The sequence below is a fragment of the Phoca vitulina genome, unplaced genomic scaffold, assembly GCF_004348235.1.
Source record: "Phoca vitulina isolate PV1807 unplaced genomic scaffold, GSC_HSeal_1.0 scaffold2, whole genome shotgun sequence".
NCBI lineage: Eukaryota > Metazoa > Chordata > Mammalia > Carnivora > Phocidae > Phoca > Phoca vitulina.
The window spans coordinates 55,939,172-55,965,696 of record NW_022589705.1 but is presented as its reverse complement, the minus strand read 5'-3'; the positions used below and the strand labels follow the sequence as shown (position 1 = coordinate 55,965,696).

General features: G+C 45.1%; 1 protein-coding gene across 13 annotated transcripts in view; it reads right to left on the bottom strand.

Moving 5' to 3' along the window:
• The window catches only part of DAB1 (DAB adaptor protein 1), a 1,119,086-nt gene that overhangs the window by 60,430 nt on the left and 1,032,131 nt on the right, over window positions 1–26,525 (bottom strand). For all 13 annotated transcript variants that reach the window (XM_032427988.1, XM_032427951.1, XM_032428047.1 and 10 more), the window contains 4 exons: window positions 5,397–5,528; window positions 4,650–4,769; window positions 4,140–4,178; window positions 2,557–2,622 (listed from right to left, as the gene is read on the bottom strand). In XM_032427988.1, the coding sequence (XP_032283879.1) occupies window positions 2,557–2,622; window positions 4,140–4,178; window positions 4,650–4,769; window positions 5,397–5,528 (357 nt within the window). The remainder of the gene's footprint in view (window positions 1–2,556; window positions 2,623–4,139; window positions 4,179–4,649; window positions 4,770–5,396; window positions 5,529–26,525) is intronic.

Below are 26,525 nucleotides of genomic sequence, written 5' to 3'. Positions count from 1 at the left end.
AGGTGCCTCGTCTGTCCCAGTGATAAGGTCTGCCTCGTTCCACAAAATGGAACGGATGAAAATCTGAGACCACCCTGGGCCAAGCTGAAGAATAAGAAACACTGCAATCTACTCAGGAGGAATAGCTATGGAACACTCACTCCTAGGCTCTTAAAACACAAAGAGGAGCCCGGATCCTAATCGCAGCTCCTTAAAAGCCCAGCCTTATCTTCAGGCCCAAGAGCTTATCTCTCCTTAAGCAAATTGAGGCTCAGCTGACTGGCAAAGCAAGAGAGGAGAACAGAGGGTGATAAAATATTCATTTCCTTAAATGGTACCTTCCTGCTAATGATGGACTGACGGGAAGATCCGGAGGTCAGAACTGTTAAAACAAGTGTGATTTTTAGATAGTGACTTGATACCTACACAGAAGCTAATCATGAAACTGCATCAGGATATTCTGAGCTGAAAAGAACCTTGGGATTTATTTATTCACTGAGGTCAGAGAGACCTGGCTGTGAGTGAGGGGGCCACGTCTTATAGCTCTGTGACCTTGGGCAAGGCACCTCATCTGTGTGAGCCCCACTGTTCTGTCTGTAAGGTGGGAATGATGGCTCAAGCCACACAGTCTTGTTGTGAGAGATAAGATATTGCATGTAGACCCCATTCACAGAGCCGGCCCACAGTCAGCACTCAATAAATGTTAAGTAGCTATAGACCACGCGCGCGCGCGCGCACACACACACACACACACACACACACACACACACTTCTAAGAGTCTTGTTTGCCCCGTAAAGCAAGCCAACATGATTCTCTAAAGAATCACTGTCCTGTGATGAGGCATGAGTCACAAAAAGCAGCAAAGGGCCCGTCGAGACTCTTCAGTCTTGGCTGCTCATTTTACAGATGAGTACACTGAGGCTCGGAGACAGAAAGGAACTCGACAAGCTGGATGAATGGCTGAGTTGGTACCTGGACTAAGATCCTGAATCCACACACTGTGTGACCCAGGATAGAGTCTCTTCTGTACATCGTTCACATGATCTTGCTTCATTCTCATTCCAAGTGTGAGTTATGGAGAAATTACTCCCCTACCTTATCACTGGGGAAAGGGAATCTCAGAGAGGGCAAGTATCTTGCCCACTACCACTCAGCCAAAGTTAGGTGGTGATGTGGCCAGAACCAGAGCCCAGTTCTCTGCCAGCCTAGACGAATTCTTCCTGCACACAGGATGTCCCACACTCCCAGCAGTCCCCCCACAGGGCACAGTGGGAGCCCCGCCAACTACTGCTCGGTTGGAATTCAGAAACCTTGTGCTGAAAAGCCTAATTTTGTCTTGAAAGGTGTTTTTTCTTCAGAGGATGACTGGTTAATGGCTCTTTTGGCCCCATATTCAGACACCACAAGATTGTAGTAATTTAAAATCTGACACCGAGAACAAATATGCAAGTTCTCTGTGTAAAGACTGGAAACTTTGTGAGTGATGATTTTAAACAAAACTTCAGAGCACAACCTCCCACTTGCATCCAATCCAGACAGTTCCAGGGGATAGAAATACTTCGATTATTACTCCATGGGACTGGCTTAAGCCGACTTGTTGGTAGAGCTGATGTGATACTTTGGTCATTTAGAATTCTGTGCATTAGACAGAAATTGAAAATCTGTTTTACTTTTATTACACAAGTAATGCATGCCCAAGGCAGAAAAGCAGACCGCACAACTGAGTAAATTAAGAAAATTAAAATCACTTATTAAATAAATTTTTTCCTTCTTCCATAATGTTTATATTTCAAATTCAGGCTAAAATTCTAATTAGTGAAAAACTGGATGTTGTCATATTTGTTTGATGTGTTGCTATGATGCAATTTCTCAAACTCTTTGATGGAAAAGCATGGGGGAGGATGTGTGAGTTTTGCCTTCACTCATAATGGGTCTGATCTCAGCTCTAAATAGCTATACAGCCCCCGGGAAGCTACTCAACGTCTCTGAGTCTCAGTTTCCCCTTGTAAAAGCGGGATTAAATACCTACTTCAGAGCATGTTTGTCAGAATTAAATGAATCACAAAGTGTGTGCAGTGCTCTTCACATGAGCAGACATTTAAGAATATTAATTTACCTTCCCTTTAGGAGGCGTGAAACCTTGAGCTGTACTTTCTTTTATTCAGTTAATATTCCCAGTGCTGTTTTGCAACAGCGTTTTGAATTTGTCCTTGATTTTCAGGAGTGCAGTTGGCTTTTTAAAGAAATTTGATGAGCACCTTCTTTGGAGAAATGAAGGACCCTCCTGGATTACTTTATTCCAATGGAATGTTTGATTCTTGAGTCCACTGAAAATAGTTAAGATCCATTAACAATTAAAACACCGCACTCAACGGGCGATTGAACATTTCTACAATAAGGCGTAGAAACTACTGGTCAATCGGTAAAAGCCAACTCAGAGGAAGGTATTTGACCAAGCCTGGATGACCTAGAGCATGGAGAGACCCTGTGAGGAGCATGCCCCAGGTTCTGGGGACCTGTCCGCGCAACGGAAGGAGGCAGTGGCGTAATGGAAAGAGAGAGAAGCGATTTTATACCTGATAAATGTTTTCTTCCATTTCAGGATCACGGATTGGCTCGTGTCCAGCCTCAAACACAATGTACTATTATGGTGCGGCCAGAGAGGAGAGGTCAGAGGGGAAGAAGAGAGAGGGGGGAAAAAAAGGCATTTGGAATTTAGGATACAAATCACAGTGAGCATTAAAGAAACAGTTGCAGCAGAAAACACCTTCAAGAGACAAGGGGATCACTGAAACACTGCACGTGCCTTGCACACTCCTGCCTTTTCTAAGGAAGAAGGTAAGGGTCTGATGGCCGTGAGGGCATGGGACCCCGCGTATCTCTCTGGAGATGTGGCCTCTTCATGCGACGGCACTTGCTCTCAGTAATATCTGCATGTGCCACGCTGCTGAGTGCGAATGACATCTCCTGGGAACATCTAGTGGCCCAACTTCGTAATCTGGGTAACAGCAATTGCCCCCCTTTGCTTCTCTCAAGCCCAACATCCTCACTTGGCCCGGAAGTGCTTACAAACGACAAACCTCCTCATCCCATAGATATCACCTGATTTTACATTCTGAGTTTTAAATATTGAAAATCGGTTGTTTTTTTTTTTTTTCCTGTGCATGTTTCAGACTCTAAAGGACCGGGCCATTTCAAACAGGGCAATATTCTTCAGTCTCTGTGAGTCAGTTAGCCAGGGGACGAGCTCATGTTCTAGACAAATCCTCGCCCTCAGCATTCTAGAGGGAGGGCATGCAGTTAGGCACATCTTTGGCTTTTGTTAAAAGCCACATAGGCTAGATACTTCTACTTCAAGTTATTCATATTATATTACTTATTTTATCCATATTATTTTATTTTTGTCACAGCTATACCAGCTTTCTGTGTGGAAATAGGCACTGAATAACAATGCATGTGTCACACACACACACACAACCCAGGTATGTCTGGTTAGAAACAGAAGTTTTGGGTTTTATGTCCAACAAGTCCATTTTTTGGCTTTCTCTCCTTAGGAATAAGCATGAGTGGGTTTGGGGTTGGTGGTGGGAGGCCTCCTCTTCCCTTCTTTCTGCATCTGTTTGTACAGAGCACATAGTTGGATCCAAGAGAAGTCATCTCTCTGGCCCCACCTGGGCTGCAACCTTGCAGAGTTCAGGGAAATCTATGGGCTAGGACGTCTCTAGGGTCTCCCTCACCCTCCTCCCAACAGCGCCCATGGCACGAGCTGGCTCATCAGAGGGGCCAGAGACTTGCCCCCACAGCCTTCCCAAAACTTACAAACTGCCCTGCTTGTACTCCAAAGTCACCAAAACTCAGTCCCCAGCCCTGGTTCCTAAGTCAGAGAAGCCTCCTAATGAACTTGGAATATTCAAGACACTCCCGAAAACACCCCGCTCTGGGATCACATATTTATAGACTGTGGGGGGGCCGAGGCAGGGGCAAGAAGGGAGAAGCGTATCTCCAGATCTCATGTCACGGATGTCAGCCAAACATCTGTTTGTTTTTCATGGAGACCCAGCCCTCACCCTGGGAACCAATCTCGTCCCTCTCCAGGCTCTGCAGTCAGGGGCTCTTCGCCACTCCTGACCCTAAAACCCCGACGGCTTCCAGAAATTACCTGGTATACAGGATCTTCAACATCCTCTTCCAAAATTGTCTACAGCAGAGCGAAAGAAGGGAGGTTGAGAAGCAGAGGATATAAATAAAGGGAGAGGTATGAAACTGTATTCAGAAATTACAGGACAGTAAAGAAACCGGCTCTGGAGAGGAGAGGCTGCTGGGTCATTTCAGGCACAAAACAACCCACAAAGGAAAAACGAGCCATCTTGTAGCCGCCCCCACCCCCACCCTTAACAACAGCAAAAGCAATTGTGTCTTTCTGTTCTCCTCCCCCGGAAATCTTCCTTGGAATTCAAAATTTCACTTTCTCGAACACGTCCAGGATTTCAGAGAATAAAAGATCATCTCTAACTGCGTGCTTTCGGTGCCTGTAATTTACACGGGAACCTTTCATCTTTGTTTATTTCTACTTGGCAGCAGGAGGACAAGCCCTGACTATCAGTTTTCACGTCTGTTAATATTTTAAGTCCCAATCTTCTCTGGTGCTCAGAGAAATTCACGGGTATACCTGATACACAGCTTGTTCGCACTGCTTATCCTTTTGTGCCTTTTTTTCCAACTCTTCTCTTTGCTTCAATTCATAAATAAGTTGAAAGAGATCTCTCAAGTCCAGAATAACAGGTTCAGCCTGGAGTAAAAGGGGGTATAAAGTGCATTAGTAAGGGAAACGTCCTGAGCCAGAGAGGCCTGTTTCTGTTTTTTGCCGGCTACAGCCCCCGCCCTTCCTGTTCCTATTAAACTGAAAGCATTCCATCTTTAATTAATTCTACCTTGTTTATATTGGTTTAGCAAATTGCATCTAGGCTAAAGTTCATTTCTTCAACTAATTATATTTGCAAATTCATAATCATAAGCATAAAAGGCACTGCTTTTATTTATTAGTAATTTCGAATACAATAAAATTAGGGCAGGCCTTATGCAAAACAGCTATTTGTTTTCTCTTATTTTCTTTTTAAATGAGGCTATGAACACAAGGAAACTTATTTGTATAGTGGTGCCTCCATCCAGCTTAATCAGAAAGGAAAATAATTAGTCATTATGAAATACACATTAGAAAAAACAAGAAGAAGACCGGATGGGCCTGAGCCCCCCGTTTCCTTGCTCCGAGGCTATTTATGCTCTGGACATGGGCGCCTAAGCATCAGCATGGTCTCGACCTACATCAGAGGCGGGCTTCAAAGACCCACAGCGTGACCGGACGCACTGTCCCCTAAAGCTACTAGGAGAGGAGCCCTCCTCGGATGGGGATACTCACCGCCTGGGCTGTTTTTATGGCAACAAATCTGTGATTCCCTTCCTTCCCACAAACATATCCAAAGGCCCGGTGATCTGTGATGTCCTTTGCAATGTAGGAAATTTCGTGAACAGCATGATGATGCTGAAGGGCCTAGTGGAGACAAAAGGAAGAGCATATTTCACGAGACTTTCCCTTCGAGCTGTTGATCAATAGGAGATGTGTTTCAGCTACGTGTGAACAGGCCCGAAGGGCTTTGGAAAAAGCTGTTGGGTCCAGATGGAAGGAAAAAGAGCCGCGCCTGCCCTTGAGAGATGGAGGCTTCCCTCCATGGTCTTAGTGCTGTGACCAGAGAGAAAAACAGGACTGCTCACATGCTGAAGGCACATCTGTGGCAGGGGCTTCCTCAGCCTGCCAGGGCCAGTCAGGATAATTCAGTGGGGCAGGCTCCGGTTGTAGCTCGCTTCAGGACACGGCCCAGGCAAGGCGCTGGTGTGATATTTAATACACTCCCACAGCCCAGGCCTCTGCGCGCTGTGCTGGAAGCGTGGCACTCTGTACGGATACTGGGGCGCTGTTCAAAGTCACAGAACTGTAAACGTGTATGGGTGCCACCCTTTCCTGACAGATGGTGACAGTGTCTTAAGGAACGAACACCTTTTTCTATCTTGTCCAGAGTCACCATCTGGGCCAGAGGTGGACTCCCTTAGTTCTGAGACTTTTCATGGGCAGGTTGCTCTGTGTGCAATGCCCATTCTTCTACCCATTTGCCTGAATCCTAGTCCCTTTTAAAAGGACACTTGAGGGGTGCCCGGGTGGCTCAGTAGGTTAAGCAGCTGCCTTTGGCTCAAGTCGTGATCCCAGGGTCCTGGATCGAGCCCTCCTCAGGCTCCATGCTCAGTGGGGGTCTGCTTCTCCCTCTCCCTCTGCTCACCTCTTTCTCTCTCTCTCAAATAAATAAAATCTTTAAAAAAAGACATTTGAATAGCACCACCTCTGCGAAACCTCCCCTGAACAAGGCTTGCTTTCCCTCCCCCTGCAGAAATAATTCCATAGAACTTCAGTCTCTACTGATATCCAGATTCCTAATTGATTCCTCACACACAGCCCCCTGCGCTCTTGCTTTCAAAGACCTTCCTTCTCAGATAGATTTGCCTGATTCCTGGTCTGCCTTCCCCACCAGGCTCCATCTTCCTCAACTCTGTCATCCTAGAACCTTGCGCTGTGCTTGACCCACAGTTGCTGAACTCAAGAGTAAACTGGGATAGTTGACCAGTAATTAGAAAACCTTTTGAAACTGATCTTCTTTTATTACCTAAGCCTCAACAAATGCTCGCCATCTTGTTGGCGATGATCATCTTTATGACCATTTTCCTGTATTAAACCTACTTAAAGCAACCCTCAGTAGACAGTACTCTGTGTAAAGGCTTACATAGGCAGCTGGGCATTAAATGATGTGCTTCAAGTCCTTATATAAGGGGCCTTTTTATTATATTAAGTATTAAGAGGCTTGAATTCTAGCCACTGTGTGAGCACAAGGTACTCACTGCACCTCTCTGGACCTTTGTCTAGTCTTCTATCCAGTGAGAAGTTTGTACCAGATCAAGGCTCCTAACCCAAAGCCCAGGATCTCCTTGGGTCATCAAAAGTAATAAAAAGAAGTCCTAAGCAATTTTCAACATTTCAAAAGGTGAAACAGAAATTTATAACTATCCTTAATTAAGACAACACATGTCATTGTGCATGCAAATGAAAATGCCAAGTTTAGAATTGTATCAGGTTACTGTTGTACTCCTTAGTTTATCTTTGAGAGCCTTCTCTTTAGCATTTAGTTTGGGTTTGAATAATTCAAATGGGAAAGTGAATGACTATAAATACATTTTTTTGGTGGACAAAATTCCTTGCCACTACTGAGTCCATGGAGGGAGGGAGACATTTAACACAAAGGTGACTTAGTTATGAAAGTGGTGGGAATCACAGGAGTAGATGTTCTGGAAGGTCTTGTTCCGTCACCCCAGATCCTTTAGCCATGAGGACCGTGAACCACACAGCCAGCCTCTCAGGTCAGTGGGCACGTGGCTCTCGTGATGGCCAGCACCTTAGTTCTGGACCCCTGGCCCTGACCTTCCAAAATGTCCATTCCTAGACTGCTGCCATCTTTCTAGGCTTCTAACCTCATGAATCATTTCTGCCGTAGAATTTGCTGCTGCACCTTAACCTCTCTGACTACTCTTAGGACTCTCTCTTCAGGTTCATCATGCCTTGTCATGTTGCCCACTGCCCACTGGACATCATGCTTGGAGGGTGGTGTCCCCGCCTGGCCACTCTTGCCCCTAATCGGCCATAAGACAACTGTATAATTCTCATGAATCCTGACCCAAATAAAGTTGGTGAGGAAGGAAATGTTTGTTAGTAAAAGACTCAGAACCCATTTATTCTTGTTTTATTAAGAGGACATACTTAGCTGGTGGAGGAAAGCTGCTCAAAGGGCGGTGGCTTCTTCATGGTGTTGATGTAAAACATGAGATTTATATTCAAGCAACACGGGGTTATTGTTTTATAGGCTTTTGTGAACTAGAATGGTATGCAGTAGGGGAAAGTGAGAGACAAAGACATCCTCCTTCTCTCCCCTTTCCAGAAAGTATTTCTTTCTCTGCATAATATGGACAATGTTATCTGCGTCTCCTATTAAATCAAAGTTTGACGACAGTAGCTTATTGATTGCCAAGTGGAATATTGCTCTAAAATTAAACTGTGATTAGAAGTCTTCCTGGTGGAATGAGATTTGGAGATGATTGTGCAAGGGTAAAATATCACCTACTATGCAAGACAGCAGATGGAGATGCTTTAATTTATCTGGGAATCCTCATTAAGTGTTTTAGAATCAAAACATTTTCCTAATATTGCCTTGCCAAGTGTAGCTCTGTGCGTGCCTGAAGTGCCTAAAGATATCTGTAACATTATCTTTTCCCATAGTTAATTTTATGACACGTTAAAAAGGATTCCTGTGAAAGCGGCTCATTTATTTGGAAACGAAGAATCATTGAGGGGCTATGTCTCCACTTTCTCCAACTTCAACTGCGCAGACATAATACAGACACATCAGAATCAAGATAACCCCTATGGTCATATTACTGCATTCATCTTGGCAACTCAGAGAATCTTGCAAATACCTGTTCACTGAGGCTCAAAATTGCTCCATGTTTTCAAGTAGATTTTATCAGCACTATCAAAGCCAGAGGAACGTTAAACATCATATTGTTCAACTGTGTTTATGAAAATACTGAGGGTCAGAGAGTTCCGGAGGGACCAGTCCTAAATGCAGCCCTCACTTTCCCTATGAAGGATGACAAAGCAAGATGATGTAGGATCAGTGTCTCCATTCCTTAGATTCCTGCCTCTCTAGTCCAGCAACAAAGCCATGATCCCTGAGAGGCTGGGATGAGGACGGGGAGAGCTGGCCAGGAGCCAGAGCCAAAGCTGTTCTGGCTTCCGGCAGGTATCGGAGGTCAGAGAGAGGTCATAAATCAGAAGGTTTGGGGTAAAGGCCAGTTTGCTATAAGAATCTCAAAGAAAAAGGTCAAGACAGCATGCTCTGGGAGCGAGCGCTTGGGAGCTTGTGGGTCTCTGTGGTGTCTGCTGAGAAGTCAGGCTGGAAAGGTGTGGTGAGGCCCTTCGTCATGGGAAATGAAGATCGTTTCATCCAGGAGTGTTTCTGCGGGGACTTTCTGGGGCAGCATGAGTTGTTCTGGAAGGGGGAAAGAATAACTGGGCCAGACGGGGTGGGGGGAGAGGAAAGGCAGAGTCTGGTCGTCCTTCTTCCATGCTTCCTTTGGAAAACAGGTTTTTTTTTTTTGTCTTAGAAAAACAGTCTAGTTATTAAAGTACTGCCAAAAATCAAAGCAGGTATTTGGTTTTAGAAACAGTCTTCAACAACATCTTATTTGTCTGCCAAGGCCTATTCCATGTCTCCCATTCTGAAACCTCCTTGTTATACTGTGCATGAAAGTTGTTATTGAAGAATTCTGAAGACAGACTGCAGATTAGCCTCCTCAGTCCCATCTGACCTTCCTCCCACCATTGAACTTCAGGTGACCCAGGCTGCGAACAGTCTGAAGAGCCCATCACTGACCCTCTGGGTTCTGTACTTCCCCCACCTCTGTGCCACTATTCACAATGTTTTCTCTGCCGATTGCCCTCTTTATCCCCTCACCCATGCTTTGGTGACTCTGCATAACTAAATCATACATATGCTTGAAGTCTAGCTCCAACAGCTTGCTCATCCAAGGAAACTTCCCTGACTCCCCATTTCCCTCCGTGATAATTTTTGTCCCAGATCTCACTGCACTGTATTTATTCTTCTATCTATGATGCTTCACATGTCTTCATCTTGTTTTACATTTACGCCTTCATCCAGTTATTCATACCGTGTGTACTTACCGAATAGCTGGTGGGTGCCTGGTCTCATGCTTGGCACTACATCCACCCAGATATTATAACATAGGTCCTTCCTCGAGAACCTTGCAATCTCATAAGAACAGGCAGGCAAAGAAACCAACAACCACAATATATAATAAGACGAGCTTATATTAAAGGTGTGCAGGGATGGGGAAGGGGCATCAGGGAAGACTTGACAAAGGAGTTGGCCTTGAACTGAATCTCGAAGGTGAAGGGGAAGTCTCCAGAAAATCAGGGGAAATGTCATTCTAGACAGAAAGAACTAAGACGCAAAGGCCTCTAGGGCTTGAGAACAGGACATGTGGAGAACGTATCTGTGCATCTGTTTTCTCTCTCCTTTGGGGATGTTACCTTCTTGAGAGAAAGATCCATGTCTGATTCCCTAGGCTGAGCTAGGAATCCCAGCTCCTAATACTGTTCCTTTTGAACAGAACTGCTAAATAAAGTTTGATGAGTGAAAGAAGGAAGGAAGAACCAAGCCATCTGAAGGCATGCACTGCACAAGGTAGTTGCTCAATAAATGCTCAGTGAATGATGGCATCAGGTTAATTCATGACATTTCGCAGAGGATTCATTCTGTGAACAGAGGCTTTCTTATCTGATCATCATTAAATCTTTTTTTTTTTTTTCCTTAGCATCTCCATGAGCCATTTACCAATGTTTAAATGAGGTATCAAATTGTTTGGAGGGTTACCATTTGACAGAATAAATTACAGAGGAGACTTAATTTGTAGTATGGTTCAATACAACCAATTAAATACAGTATGGATTGGAAAGTCATCTGCTCAGACTTTACCACTTGCTTTTCTTTTAAAGAATAAATTCCATCCCATTTAGCCTTCATATTATTTGTGTGTGTGTGTATGTGCGTGTATGGGAGTGCGCGCTTTCCCGAGGCAATACTATTCACAGGAAAAATACCCACCAGGATTTGAGTGAGTTAACAAAAAACAAAACAAAACAAAAAAGCAGATACGCAGATAGACACAGAATAAAAATAGATACATGAAAAACACACTACTTCACACTACAGGCAATTACAGTAGTTAAAACCTCACAAGACAAAGGCAGGCCCAGGCTCATTATAAAGGCCTTTCTCTTTTCTAACATATTTTTGGATGCATTTGCCGCATCCCAGCAACCTCTGTACCACCCCCAGGCACCCCATCATCAAATGCTCAACAGAGCCGGTCCGAGTGAATTCTTCCTTGAGTTCCCATCCTGAAATCTTCTAGAAGGTTTTATTCAAGGACAAAACCACATTTCCAAATATACTAGTCTCTAGCTGAAGAGGCAGTGTGATAGCAGAGGGAAGGATATGAACTCTGGAGCCAAAGAGAACACAATTCAAATTTAAGCATTATCATTTCCCAGATGTGTAGCTCCGGGCAACTCATTCTGACTTTCTGAGACTTATTTCTCTTTTTTGTATGCTATGAAGAATGACAGAGAAACTTAAAGGTTGTTGGAAATATTAAATTAATTCATATAAAATATACCAGATATAAGTGGGATGTCATTTCCCCCCTCTAGAATTAAAAAAAAAAAAAAAAGGTAATACCCAGTGTTGACAGAAGTGTGGGGAAACAGACTTTCTTGGGCTACTGCTTTTGTATGTGTTCAATGGGAGTAATAATAATAACTCTCTCATGGTCCTGTTAGGAGGATTGATGACTTAGGAGATGGAAAGGGCTCGCAACAGTGCGAGGCACGTAGTAAGGGCTGTGTAGATGTTGGCCATTATGGTTATTTTTATTATTTGTGGGAGTGTGATTTGGTGCAACTTTTCTGGAGGGCAGACTGGCTGTATATTTCAATGCCTTAAAGACATGCATAAACTTTGACCCATGATTCTTCTCCTAGGGATTCAATTATCTGTAAATAACATAAGATGTGTGTGGGGCAAAGGCTTGGACAAGAGATATTCCCTGCAGGGCTGTTTGAATCCTGAAAAATTAGAAATACTTGAAATGCTGAGCACTGACTGGTCATAGAAACTGCATTGTGCTGTACAATGAAATAATATGCAGTAACTGGAAATCATCTGGGGAACGTACGCATTCTCAGCATGGAAACATATTCACAATATCCACTGAATTAAAAAAAAACATATTACAAAATACTATGTTCAATATGATCCTGTTTTTGGAAAAAAATATGCATATCCGCGTACGTGTATAAAAAGTCTAGACATACAACCAACAAAATCTGCACGAGAGTTCTCTGAAGAATTACTACAGTGATTTTGAGAATCTGACTTTTTGCTTATTTATGGTAATTTTTAAAAAATTACAAAAGTACCAAGAATTCAATAAGTAATAAAATACTAGTAAGTATTAAAATAAAGAAAGAACGTAAGATGCTTCTTTCTTTCTGACTTGGACTCAGGGAACACTGTGTGCACAGCCATCTGTACATTTCGAGAGTCGTCCTTGAGCCCACCGGCCTCTGTCACCCTCAGCCCCCACAACCACGTCTTGTCAAGTGCGTCTCCCAATATCTTTCACTCTGTCCATTCCTCTCCCTCTCCACTACCAGACCTGGGTCTTGGCTGCTTCTTCCCGCCTGGATCGGGGCAGCAGCCTTGGTCCCCACTCTGCTGCCCTCCACTCTAATCGTCCCAGCACAGATGAAGGGGTTGAGAGAATATCTGGCAAATCTGATCAAGGCTATCTTGAACCAAAAACACATCAAAGGTTGCTCATGGCTCTTCTTCTAAAGAACAAAATCTCTGCCAGGGCCTTGGTCCACCTCCCCAGGGTCTCTCACCACAGCCCCCCTTGCTTCCCATCACCCTGGCCATTACTCAGACTCTCGCACGTACCGCCCTCCCACGTCAGGGTTGTGCACTGGCCACTCAGTCCCCCTACAAAGCTCAACTCCCTCTCCTCCTTCACACCTCAGCACAGATGTTTGTTCTCCTCTAAAGCTTCCCTGATTCTCCAGTGTGGACCTGGTTCCCATGCCGTAAGTCCTCTTAGCTTCCTGGACTTTTCCAAGGGGGCAGTTGTGGAGTGTGTCATATGGATACGGATACATATACCGAACAGCTCCAGGACAGGAGCAACAATATCTTCTTTCCCTCCTCTTATCCTGAGCATCAAACAGTGCCTGACATAGAGCAAGCAAGCAGTACATATATACTTTTCATTGTGGTAAAATAGACATAACATCAATCTACCATTTTATCCATCTTTAAGTGTCCGGTTCCTTGGCATTAAGGATAGTCACACTGCTCTGCAACCATCACCACTGTGATCTCTAGACTTCATCGTCTTCCCAAACTGACAGTCTGTGCCATTAAATACTACCCCACTCCTCTCTTCCCTCAGCCCCTGGCAACCACCTTCTACTTTCTATCTCTAGGAGTTTGTCAGTACATAGTTTTAAATGAATCATTGGAATGAATGAGTCTGTCAGCAGGATGCCGAGACCAAGTCTCTCCCCGCGCCCCCCACTCAAACCCACTGGCTCTAGGACTGTCTTCCTCACTAAGCCTTTACTTCCTTAGCTGTTAAAATGAGGAGGTTGTATTCAGTAAGTACTTACGTGCTGTTTTGCTCTAGACACTTTTTAAATACCTTTTTAAATTTTATAACAACACAACAACTATAACAGACAGCTTCTTAGTAGCTCTCATAATGTATGATATAAACTCGCAGCTCTGCATTAGCAACGATAGCCAAATTATGGAAACAGCTCAAGTGTCCATTGACTGATGAATGGATAAAGAAGATGTGGTCTATATATACAATGGAATATTACTCAGCCATAAAAAGAATGAAATCTTGCCATTTGCACTGATACGGATAGATGCTAGAGTGAAATAAGTCAGTCAGAGGAAGACAAATACCATATGATTTCACTCGTGTGAATTTAAGAAACAAAACAAATGAGCAAAGGGGAATAAAAGAGACAGAGGCAAACCAAGAAACAGACCCTTAATTATAGAGAACAAATGGATGGTTACCAGAGGGGAGGTGGGTGGGTGGGGGGTGGTATAAATAGGTGATGGGGATTAAGGAGTGCATTTATTGTGATGAGCACCAGGTTTTTTGTGGAAGGGATGAATTACTATATGGTACACCTGAAACTAATATTATATAGTATGTTAACTGGAATTTAAATAAAAACTAAAACACACACCCCCCCAAAAATAATAAACACGTAGCTCCAGAAAGATGTGAGAGAAGTCGTTGTCTAAAAATAGGGAGATGAGCTAGTTAACTAGCTGAGAGCATCCTAGACCTATGATTTGGGCCTAAATTTGTCTAACAAGCAAAGTGGAACCAGGTGTGCCTCATCAATTAGCAATCACCAAAGTGACAATGTAGCAGATTTCTGCTCCAGAGACGTGAAAACCACCTGAAACAGGAAACTGGCTTCCATGTGAAACACTAGTTTCCTAACCCCGGGGTTCCATCAAATTCCACATCCCATGACTAAGGATTGCTGCTCCAGCATAGTCACTGTTGGTGGGACGTTGGACTAGCTGTCCTCTGCTATTCAATTCTTATTTGTCCCCCAGAGCCCTTTGGGACCAGGCACTCTGGAATGACCAAGGAATAGTCTGGGCTCTCAAAAGCCAGCCTATGTGTATGTATGTGGAAGGGAAGGGGCTCCTTTTCTGCTAAATACTCAGAGGAGTTTGCATATTATGCTGTCCCTGTTCCCATTTCCTAGAGGCATGTAGTGTGAGGGAGGGATCTGAATCTCAGCTTTGTGGCCATGGGCGAGTCACCTTATCTCACTGAGCCTCAGTATCTTCACCTGTAAAATGGGAATGATCACTCCTTCATGGAGAGGAAATGAGGAAGATCACTTGAAGTATCTAATGGTATATCTGGTAGATGGCAGACTCTTAATACTTGGGATTTTTTTCCCCAGGCAACTGAGTTTAAGATCCTCAATCTATTTGGACTACACAGTATCTAATCACCAAGCATGCTTCCCTCAGGTGAGGCCTTCTTTAGAGCTGACAGGGTAACTGTCCTGGAGTAGACAAAGGCGGCTGAGGAGGAGAGTCTACTGGGAAATCAAGCTACTGGGAAAGCGAGAGGAGCTGAGGGTTAGGGAGAGTTTCAAACATGGTGACATCATCAAAGAACCTGGGCGGTGCCATCCTGGGAAATTTAACCCTGTAATTTTCACCTGTATAAATCAGTGAATTCCTTTTGGTCCCCAAGACTGTTGGAGGTGGATTTCGTATTATCTGCACCTGAGATTTTGGAATGATATAGTGATCTCATTATCCCGGTCTTAGGAGGAAGCAGGCTCAGAAAGAAGTGACTTGCCCAAGTAACAGCAGGCTGGCATGGGCTTTGAGCAATTCTCACTGACACTCAAGTCTCTGCCTGGTTAATGGTTAGTAGTCCTTAATACTGAATTGCAATTTTGAATTTGCTTTGGACATGTATTAGGATAAAACAAGTACAGAAAAACACTGTTACTAGAAAGCAAGCTTTTCAGTGAAAGAAAAATGAGATACAAATAGAAAAGTTAAGAAATAACCTGATAATTTTAAATTTGAATTTGGAAATATCAACATGAACTCATGACTTTAAAACTAGACTCCTACCACCGTTCGCGGAAAGGGCCCAGGAGCAATGAACACACCTAATGTGGCTATTTATTACCTAGCTATCCAGTAATCTATTGATCTCTAACCTATCTAGAGAGAAAGAGAGTCAGAGAAAGCAAATATGGCAAAAGGTGAAATGTTCTGTTTGCTTGAACATTTTCATGATGGTATGCTGGAGACAAACACAGATCCTAGCATGCCTCTTTCTCTACCTCCCACTCTCTCTCCCTCTCTCTGAGAACAGGAGAAACTAAGGCGCTGAACATTTCAAGAGCTTAATTGAAAGTAGGCTGCAGACAAAAGCCCTCTATCAAGTCCACCCCAAGGAACCAGGGGTCCAAAACATAAGTGGCCGTTTAGGGCGCTCTGAAGTGCTTATAGTTAGAGACATCTGTTCCCTTTGCTCCTTGCATTCCCATGGCCAGCATAAATAAACATCAGCCAGGACCTCTATCTTCAACAACAGTTTTAAAAGTTCAGGTTGAATAAATACGGGAACAATTTATACTTCTGAAACTCTGGGGGCGGGTGGAACTTGGAAGATTCTCTATGCATAAGAATTCAGATTTTATTTTCATTATATTAAAGAGAAAAGGTACTATTCTGAGTGCTTCGTCTGTGCTAGGCACCATGCCAGGCAGCCTGTGTATGCAATCCTCCTTTACTCCACTCCATACAACTACCTTCCATATCGTTTCTTCCCCTTTTGCTGTTGAGGTAACCGAGACACAGAGAGGTTGTGTAACTCACCCCAGGTCTCCCTGCGGATCAGGTAGACCAACCCTAGATTATTGCTAGGTATGGCTCCAGGCCCTACAGCTTCTGTGCATTGAATGTAGCTTTGAATGTACTTTCAACGGCTCATATTCTCATTCTCCTAAAATTCTTATTTTTATTTCTGTTTCTTTCTGCATGAAGAGGCCTAATAACCCTTGTAGGTGTTTAGTAATATAACCAACGATTTCAACATTTTAGCTTATGGTGTAAAATTATCATTAACAAGTAGGTAAATGAGTGTGGATGAATGGAAATGAAACAGCATGTTTTGCTACAAGTCACTGCAGAAACTAGGTCATTATATTTAATGGAAAATTACTTTTTGTGTTGTAACCAGTCTGAAATTAACCTCTGCTTTGGTCACAATGAAGTGCTGCATGCCAGACAGAAACTTATAAAAAAGTATGTTGACTAAATACAATGCAGCCAATGGAAAGAACACCGGATTAGGAGTGAGACGGCTGGATTCAGGTCCTGGTGTCTTCATTTGTAAATTGTTGTGGGTAACTGGTGGTGGTGATGGTACATACGGTTTCTAAGATCTATTTTACTGAGACATTTGGGTGCTGAAGCAACACATGACTTTGGACAGCCACAGGTCTGAAATCTAGATCTGTTACGGACTGTTGGTGCCAACGTGGACAGATCACCTTGCTTCTCTGAACCTTGGCACGCTCATCCAGAACTCCATTAGATTGGGTGAGAGAACTAAAATAGATCATTCTGGTAAAATTCCTAGTATACTACCCAGCACCTAGTGATGCTTAAGAAATGGTGGTTCCTCTCCAGCTCCAAGATTCTGTGATCGGACTTGTCATTCTCATATGTTGAATTGTGCCCTCCCAAAATTCTTAGTTAAGTCCTAAACTTTGGGACTTCAGAATGTGACTTTATTGGGAAATAGTGTTATTACAGGCATAATTACTTTTTTAAAAATTTTATCTTATTATGTTATGTTAGTCACCATACAGTACTTCATTAGTGTTTGATGTAGTGTTCCATGATTCATTGTTTGTGTATAACACCCAGTGCTCCATGCAGTACATGCCCTCCTTAATACCCATCACTGGGCTAACCCATCCCCGTACCCCCGCCCCTCTAAAACTCTCAGTTTCTCGGAGTCCATAGTTTCTCATGATTTGTGTCTCCCCATTTGATTCCCCCCCTTCATTTTTCCCTTCCTTCTCCTAATGTCCTCCATGCTATTCCTTATGTTATTTATTTGAGAGCGAGCGCACGTGCACACAAGCAGGGAAGGAGCAGAGGCTGAGGGAGAAGCAGACACCCCGCTGAGCACAGAGCGCAACGCGGGGCTCAATCCCAGGGCCCCAAGATCATGACCTGAGCTGAAGTCAGACGCTTAACCGACTGAGCCATCCAGGCGCCCCTACAGGTGAAATTACCTAAAATTAGGTCATATTAGAATAGAGTGTGCCTCTGATCCAACATGACTGGTCATTATAAAAAGGGGAAATTTGGACACAGACACATGCATGGGAGGAAGTCCCTGAAAACATGAAGGCAGAGATTGGAGTGATGTGTCTAAAAGCCAGGGGACACCAAAGATTGTTAGCAAACCACCAGAAACTAGAAGATGGGCCTGGGGCAGATCCTCTGCCATAGTCCTCACAAGGAATCCACCTTGTCAAAATCTTGATCTTGGACTTGTAGCCTCTTGAATGATGAGACAATAAATTTCTGTTGCGTAAGCCTCTCGGCTGTGGTTATTCATTGCAGGAGCCCTAGGAAAGGCATACAGCCAGCCCTCTCCACACCCCTGTGTCTGAGGAGTTTGCCAAGAGAATACAGCAGTGAAATAACAAAATCTTAGGTATCCAGTCCCATCTGCTCCCTCAATAAGCCTTCATTTTCCCATGTGTAGAATGAGGGGGCAGGCCTGGCTCCTGCTAGCTTTGCTCTTCTTTTCAAGGCAGGATAGCCAACCCTTCAGTTCTCCTACTGCTGCCAGACATTGCTACTTAAAACAAGCTGAGGGTAGTGGAGCGCTCTGCAATTTATAGCTGCATCTGTCCAATCATTTCCCATTTAGTACTGTGCAGCATCTCCCCAAATACACCGCCAAACCACTGAGGTGGTGGGCTGAGCTCCCTGAGTACCAGGATCAATTGGTTCTCTTACACTAATTGGCCCCGTGATTTGTTAGGCTGTGGCCTTGGAAAATGAACCGTCAGGAAAAGAAATGAGTACGAAATTGCCCCCGTCATTGGGAATGCACCAAGCACCACCCTGTAGCCAGTTCCTTCAACTCACCTTAAAATTTTAGGGGGGAAATTGACATAAACTAAAATTTCTAACCCTCGGCTCTGTCATTTTCCCGTTGAGATAAGAAAACCAGGGTTCAGAGGGATGAGGCAACTTGCCCAATTGATGTGTGATCAATGGTGAGGTTCTGAGCTGGTGCGAGAAGTCAGTGGGATAGCCAATTTCATACCCATTTTAGTCCATCAGGTGTCTCCTTGAGAGCTGTGAACATCGGGTTCTGCCCAGCTCTCTGCTCACTGTCTGTGTGCTAGACTTGGAGACAGGTGCACTCGAGTGAGAATGGATGTAGGGAGGCCTGGCTCAGTGACTCAGTGCTTCCTTCATCAAATACCACTAGCTGCTGGCCCAGCTCTGACTCGTCTCCATGACTCAATTCCAGCAATGGGCATCTCCCTTGATCCAGAAACTCTGTGTCAGGTGCTGTGCTGGGTGCTGGGGACATAATGATAGAGCTGGCAAGTTCCTTGCCCTTGAGGAGCTCATTGTCTCTGGGGAGATAGGGAGTCAGGTGCTTTTATTTAGTGTTCTCAAAGAAAACCATTCTGTTTCTTCCTAATGCATAATACCACAGTCTAGAATAACCCCTTCACTTGCATGACTGCCTGGTTAACGTATGTCTTCTCCCCTAGATGGTGAAGATCGGGAGAGCAGTCCCCGTGTCAGTTCCTGGCTCACCCATGCATCCCCAGCACTGAACAACGTGTCTGGTACTTACTGGGGACTTAGGGAGGATCTGTGGAATGAATAAGTGAGTAGTGTATCCATGCCCTAATGAAGGTAAGAACAGGGTAGGAATTAGCCTGAGTTGACTAGAATAATAGGAGACTGACTAGGTAACAATTAGTGACTGTGGGGGTGGCTGGGATTAAGATGTTCCATCCTGATGGATAACAAAGAGACGTGAAGCCATAAAATAGCATGTGATGGAGAGGGAACTGTAATCAGTTTGGGATCAGTAGGCCATAAAGTACTAGGCAGAGAGCAAAAGCGCGAGAAAAGTAGGCAAGGGTCAGGGGATGCAGGACTTTGAAGGCCACTTTAAAAAAACCGGGGTGCCTAAAATTGTCAGCTCCTTGCTACTTGACTCTGCTGTGAATCTCACTGGCAGCTGACCCTTTCAGCCAGTTGCAGATGGAGTCCTCCTTCAGGCTAGGGAAGGACAGCAAGCCGAGCAGACTCTCCCAGCTGGTGGCCATCGGACCAGGACCACTAATGGGGCCCTGGTCAACCACCTGCTGCCCTGGGCTCTCTGGGCTGGACACCCATAGCAGAGCTGGCGCGAGAAGTCAGTGGGATAGCCAAGTTCATGCCCGTTTTAGTCCATCAGGCGTCTCCTTAAGAAAGGAGAATTTGGCAGAATTTCTATGGGTCTGGCATAATTTCTGGCAGAATTTCTATGGGCCACAGACGGGCCCCACCCTCCTCCCCCCGCAACCTCTGCTACCTGGCCCACAAGCCATGCCCCACAGAAGTTCACTCAAATCTCCCTGGCACCAGAGGACAGGGATTTTGTCGTATGAAACACTGAATGACAGTGGCGGTGGTCATGGTGATGTGCTTTGTTCACTTAGCCGCACTGCAGCTTTGTGGAACCCCTGGACGTTTCCTACCTGATAGCACAGGCTTTATGTCGCCTATGGAGAAATCCAGGAGTAGGCACGGTGTGTGTGTCAGTGGCAGATTCTGGATCGTTCCTTGGCTCTGCTTCTTTCTTCTCCTGTACAACCTCAGGGAAGTCCCAGTCCTGCACCAGACCTCGGGGGCTCTGTTTGTGAACTGCTGCCTCAGACAGCCACCGTGAACACTGCAGGGTAACCTGTCGGGTGCGTGGCAGGTGTCAGCGACAAGGGGTCTGGGAGGGCCAGAAAGCACGCTGGGCGCAGAGCTGAAAAACCTGGATTCCTGCATCCGTCATCCTTTCTGAGAGCAGTCACTGAAGGCCTGTTGTGAGCTGGGCGCCACGGAGGCGCAGGGCATACGAAATGTGCATGGCCAGGCAGTCCCTGTTCTCCTGGAGCATGTGGCCTGGAGGATACAGCCAGGTGCCTAAGACGATTGCAGTGGGGTGTGGTACACTCTCAGAGAGAGGGAGATACTGGATAAGGAAGCACGCAATGAGGGCAGGCTGCCAGGAAGAGGAGGAATGAGGGTGGATTCACAAAAGATGAGGCGTTACAAGGTCAAAAGGGGAGCACATTACAAGGCGCAGGATGCAGCAGGTGCAAATGCTGGAGTAGAATCAGGGAGCCTCAAGAGATGTTGAGGGGTTCTAGGGTTGAGTGTTCAGAGGGGATGGGTGTAAGGTCATCTGTATCTCCCTTTTGTGCACATTTTCTAGAGCAACTTCCCAGTGCAATGCAAAGGAGAGACAGACAGGGGCCCAAAGGTGGAGACTCATCATGTCCTTTTGAGGATTCAGCTGAGACTGCAGGGATGTGCCACTGAAGACCTGGCTCCTGGGATGCCCGACACGTTACGTTTCCCAGCTGGGTGAGCTACCTATCCCTTCCGCCTCCTGAGCCTCTAGTCTGCTGTCCCCTTGTGCAGAACACCTGCTATGTCCATTTGCAATGACCTATTATCTATACACCTATCTTTGACTTCTCTGGGTGCCCATTCATGAACCTGCGTAAGAATGTCAGTGGTTGGCCCACCTGGCAGAGTGGGCGCAGGGATCCCATAGACCAGTGACAGAAAGTGACACGCACCAATGACACAGTCTTCCTCACCAAACACCAGGCAGGCTCCCCTGACGAAGCCTCTTCTTGACAAAGCTTCAACCTTTGCCTGTAAAGACTTGAACAAACACTAACATACAGGCATATCTAGGAGATACTGCAGGTTCTGTTCCAGACCACTGCAATAAGGCGATTATCACAATAACACGAGTCAAATGAATTTTTGGTTTCCCAGGGCATATAAAAGTTATACAGGGGTCTTTTAAGTGTGCAATAACATTATGTCTAAAAAGACAATGCACATACCTTAATTAAAAAATACTTTATTGCTAAAAAATGCTAACCATCATCTGAGCTTCTAGCGAGTCATAATCTTTTTGCCAGGGAGAGGTCCTGCCTCGATGTCGATGGCTGCTGACGGATCAGGGCCGTGGGGGCTGAAGGCTGGGGTGGAGGCAGCAATTCCTTAAAATAAGACCACACTGAAGTTGGCTGCATTGATCGACTCTTCCTTTCATGAACGATTGCTCTGTAGCATAAGATGCTGTTTGATAGCATTTTACCCACAGCAGAACTTCTTTCAAAATTGGAGTCAGTCCTCTCAGACCCTGCTGCTGCTCTATCACTAAGTTTCTGTGATATTGCAAATCCTTTGTTGTCTTTCCACCACCTTCATGGCATCTTCACCAGGAGTAGATTCCATCTCAAGAAACCACCTTCTTTGTTCATCAGTAAGAAGCAACTCTGCACCTGCTCAAGTTTTACCCTGAGATGGCGGCCACACAGTCCCCCCTGCAGGCTCCACTTCTAGATCTCTTGTTCCTTCCACCCCATCTGCAGTCACTTCCTCCCCTGAAGTCTGGAACCCCTTCTAAGTCGCCCATGAGGGTTAGAACCAGCTTCTTCCAAACTCCTGTTAATGTTACTATCCTGACCTCTTGTCATGAATCATGAATGTTCTTCTAGAATGGCGAATCCTTTCCAGAAGGTTTTCAATTTCTTTGCCCAGAGCCACCAGAAGAATCACTATCTATGGCGCTTACAGCCTTAGGAAATGTGTTTCTTAAATAATATATCTTGAAAGTCAAAATGACTCCTTGATCCACAGGCTGCAGAACGGATGCTGTGTTAGCAGGCATGGAAACAACATCCATCTCGGGGTCTATCTCCATCAGAGCTCTCGGGTGACCAGGTGCATTGCCAACGAACAGTAGTATTCTGAAAGGGATCTTTTTTTTCTGAGCAGTAGGTCTTACTAGTGGGCTTAAAATATTCAGTAAACCATCTTGTAAACAAGTATGCTAACATCCAGGCTTTGTTGTTCCATTTATAGAGCACAGGGAGAGTAGATTTAGCATAATTCTTAAGGGCCCTAAAATTTTATGAATGGTAAATGAGCACTGGCTTCAACTTAAAGTCATGAGCTGCAATAGCCCCTCACAAGAGAGTCAGCCTGTCCTTTGAGGCTTTGAAGCCAGGCACGGACTTCTCCTCTCTAGCTATGAAAGTCCTAGATGGCATCTTCTTCCAATAGAAGGCTGTTCCGTCTACACTGAAAATCTGTTGTTTAGTGTAGCCACCGTCACGAGTGATCTGAGCCAGAGCTTCCGGATCACCTGCTGCAGCGTCTACACCCAGGTGGCTGCTTCACCTTGGTACTTCCACGTTATGGAGGCGGCTTCTTTCCCTAAACCTCACGAACCCACCTCTGCTGCTTCCAACTTTCCTTCTGCAGCCTCCTCACCTCTCTCAGCCTTCACAGAGTAGAGGAGAGCGAGGACCTTGCTCTGGGTCAGGCTTTGGCTTAAGAGGATGTGGTGGCTGGTTTGCTCTTCTATCCAGACCACTCACACTTTCTCCACCTCGGCAGTAAGGCTGGCTGACTTTCTTATCATTCGTGTGTTCACTGGAGTAGCACTTCCAATTTCCTCCGAGAACTCTTCCTTTGCTTTCACAACTTGGCTAACCAGCACAAGAGGCCCAGCTTTCGGCCTATCTCAGACTTCAACATGCTTTCCTCACTGAGCTTAGTCACTTCTAGCTTCTATTTAAAGTGAGAGACACACAACTCTTCTTTTCACTTGTATAATTAAGCCACTGTAGGGTTATTAGTTGGCCGAGTTTCAATACTGTTGTGTCTCAGGGAAAAGGGAGGCCCGGGGCGGGGGGGGGGGGGGCAGATGGTGGAGCCGTGAGAACACACACAACATTCATCGATTAAGTTTGCCACCTCAGTAGGCACGGTTAGTGGCACCCCAAAACAATGACAATAGTAACATCATATATCACTGATTACAGATCACCAGAACAAATATAATAATAACACAAAAGTTTGAAATATTATGAGAATTACCAAAATGTGACAAAGAGGCACAAAAGGAGCAAATACTGTTGGAAAAAATGGTGCCGATAGCCTTGCTTGATGCAAGGTTGCCACAAACCTTCAGTTTGTAAAAAAAACCCCACAGGATCTGCTAAGTGCAGTAACGCGGATCACAGTAAGATGAGGTGCGCCTCTAGCTTCCGACAGCTCCAGGCCGGATCCCAAAGATGACCCCGCTTAAAGCACCTACCGGAGAAAACTCGGGGCTACCAAAAGAATGTACTGTTTGTTTCAGCCAGCACCTGGAGATAGAACCGCTGGCCCCAGCAGCTGTAGGAGGGTAGGAGCCTAAGCTTGGGTAAAGCACCAGCCTGCAAACCCAGATGGGTTTCACGTGCGCTAACTGCTCCTCTCCCCACATCTTGCAATTTTTCCAAATTACTCTGAGCTGACTCCAGGAAACCCCTGCTATCCCCCATCCCTCATTCTCCCTTTAAAATTTTAGCCCAGTCACGGGGCACCTGTGTGGCTCAGCTGGTTAAGTGTCCTACTTTTGATTTTGGCTCAGGTCATGATCTCAGGGTTGTCGGATCGAGCCCCGAGTCAGGCTTTGTGCTCAGCACGGAGTCTGCTTAGGATTCTCTCTCTCCCTCTCCCTCTGTCCCTTCCCCCACTCATGCTCTCTCTCTAAATAAAAAAACAAAATCTTTAAAGAAAGTGCCCAGTCACCGCTGCGTAAGTTGGAATGGAGCTCTCAGCTCTACTGTCCACAGTTACTGAATAAAACCTGTTTTCACCACTTGATCGTCCAGGGATGCTTTTCTTTGACACTATACAGGTGATCACAATCCCCACCTACAGTGTGAGCCCAAGGCCCTGGGCTGAGTGGGTGATGCACACTCTTTCACTTATTCTGAGCCTGGAATTGGAGGCAGTCTGGGTGGAGACCGGGGAGACCCCATACAGCAGAGTGGTTATTAGGAGCACAGGCTCTGGGGCCAGTGCGCAAAGCCTGGCCTCTTGAGTCACAAGCTACGACACCTGGGCTAGGCACTTACCCTTTCCGTGACTTTGCTTTCTCACCTGTGTATTGGGGACAACTGTCTCCACCTCCCACAGCTGTGATGAGAACTCCGTGAATGAACGTACATGGGCATGCTCAGCTTGGTGCCCAGAGCACAGCAAATACCTCCTAAATGTGATCCTGTTACCTCAAAGTCATTCAGAGTGTATCCCACCAGGGGAATATCTTCTCTGTTTATGCGGAGTGTATGCCCTCTCCTAGCACATATCCTGGTGCACAGTCAACACTTTATAAACGTTTGTTGAGTAAACAGCCTAATGCTGGGGATGATCATCCTCGCTGTTATTCACTGTTGCACACGCTTCAGTCTGGTCCCGGGACTGCACTGGGGCTGCTGGGTTGTGTCTGTAGGGCAGTGTTTGCGGCACCCTGGAGCACAGGCACACACAGATACCTGCACTGTCTACGCTATGGGGCAGATAAGCGCGTGCGGGAGAACTCTCGACAGGCAGCATACGCCCCGGGCCGGTGCATGAGCGGACGGGGCCGGCAGATATCCTTGCCACTCTGCACTCAGAGGAGCAGAAGCAAAACTTGGCTGGAGACTGCTATATTTCAAGCTCCCTTTGTGTATGAGAATGGAACGGCGGGACAAAGTGATAGGAGTTGTCAAGTTTTGAAATGAATAATAAGATGTCTTTGGAGTGAAGCATATAAAAGAGATGAGCTAAAAATATAGCCGCTCCAAGAGCATCTGGGAAGCAGAAGGATTAGTGAGGCGCCTTTAATTGCAGCAGAACAAAGACCCCTGCGGAAGGGAATGTTTCCCTCCCTCCCCGGTTGCACGTGCAAGCAGGTGAGCAACAGGATGGAAATGCAGAGTGTTTATTCTGAATGCCCTCTCCCTACTTTAGGAAATTAATTCCCCAAAGTAGGCACCTAGCAATTTTGTATCATGTGGATACTGCGGGAAACATCAAGGGACTCAGTCAGAGAGGATAGGGGGGCAGACGCTTTGGAGCATCTTCTGTGAGCCTGACACTTTTCTTATAGAATCGAATTTAAAATCTCATTACAAGCCAATAAGGGAGGCTTTATTCTCATTTATTTGACAGACGAGGACACTGAGGCACAGAGAGGTCAAGTTGCAGTTCAAACAGCTAGAAAGTACAAGTTCTGAGATTAGATCCCTACTCCCACCCTGACTGTCTAATTCCTAAATCCAAGAGCATGATAATATAGTGCTTCTTAAACATTTCCTTCCTTAAGGGTCTTCTAAAATACTGATTAACTCTCCTTTCTTTCATCCATCCATCCATCCATCCTTCCATCCATCCATCCATCCCTCCCTTCCTCCTGTAAAAATATTTTGATAAAAAGTTCCCAATGCTTTCATAGGACTGCAGCCTATAAAGCGAGCACCTCATTTTATCATTCAAGGCTCTTTGGCATCTAATAGTTAATAGCCACTACATACTTACATGTGCAAAGAGCATTATAGCTTTTAAAACTCTAATTTATTATCTCATTATCTTGTTTTATTATCCCCATGATAAAATGAGGATGTTCCACAGCCCAGAGAGGCTAAGTCATCTGCCCAAAGTCGCATCTAGTAAGCAGCAGATCTGAAATCAGCACTCTCCAGGACCTTTTAAACCCTAAATGTGGGCTCCTTCAGTATCATCTTGATATCATCTTAACTGCAGAGGTTAAGAATATGGACTTGGACTCAAATCTTGACTCTGCCACTTACTATGTGATGTTGGGTAAGTATATATCCTTCCTTTGCCTCAGTTTATTCATCTATAAAAGGAGTGCAATCATAGTACCTACACCTCATGGAGCTGTAAAAATTAAGTTGATTATAATATTCAGTACACTTAAAATAATGTCTGGCACCTGTTTATTTGCTTGGGTTTTGTTTCTGTTAGAATATTCACCTTCTCTTATTGTTGAATGTCACTCTGTGGTTGAGAGGACCTTGTAATTGGCCCAACACTACCTAGTTAGGAGGGGGAAGAGTTAG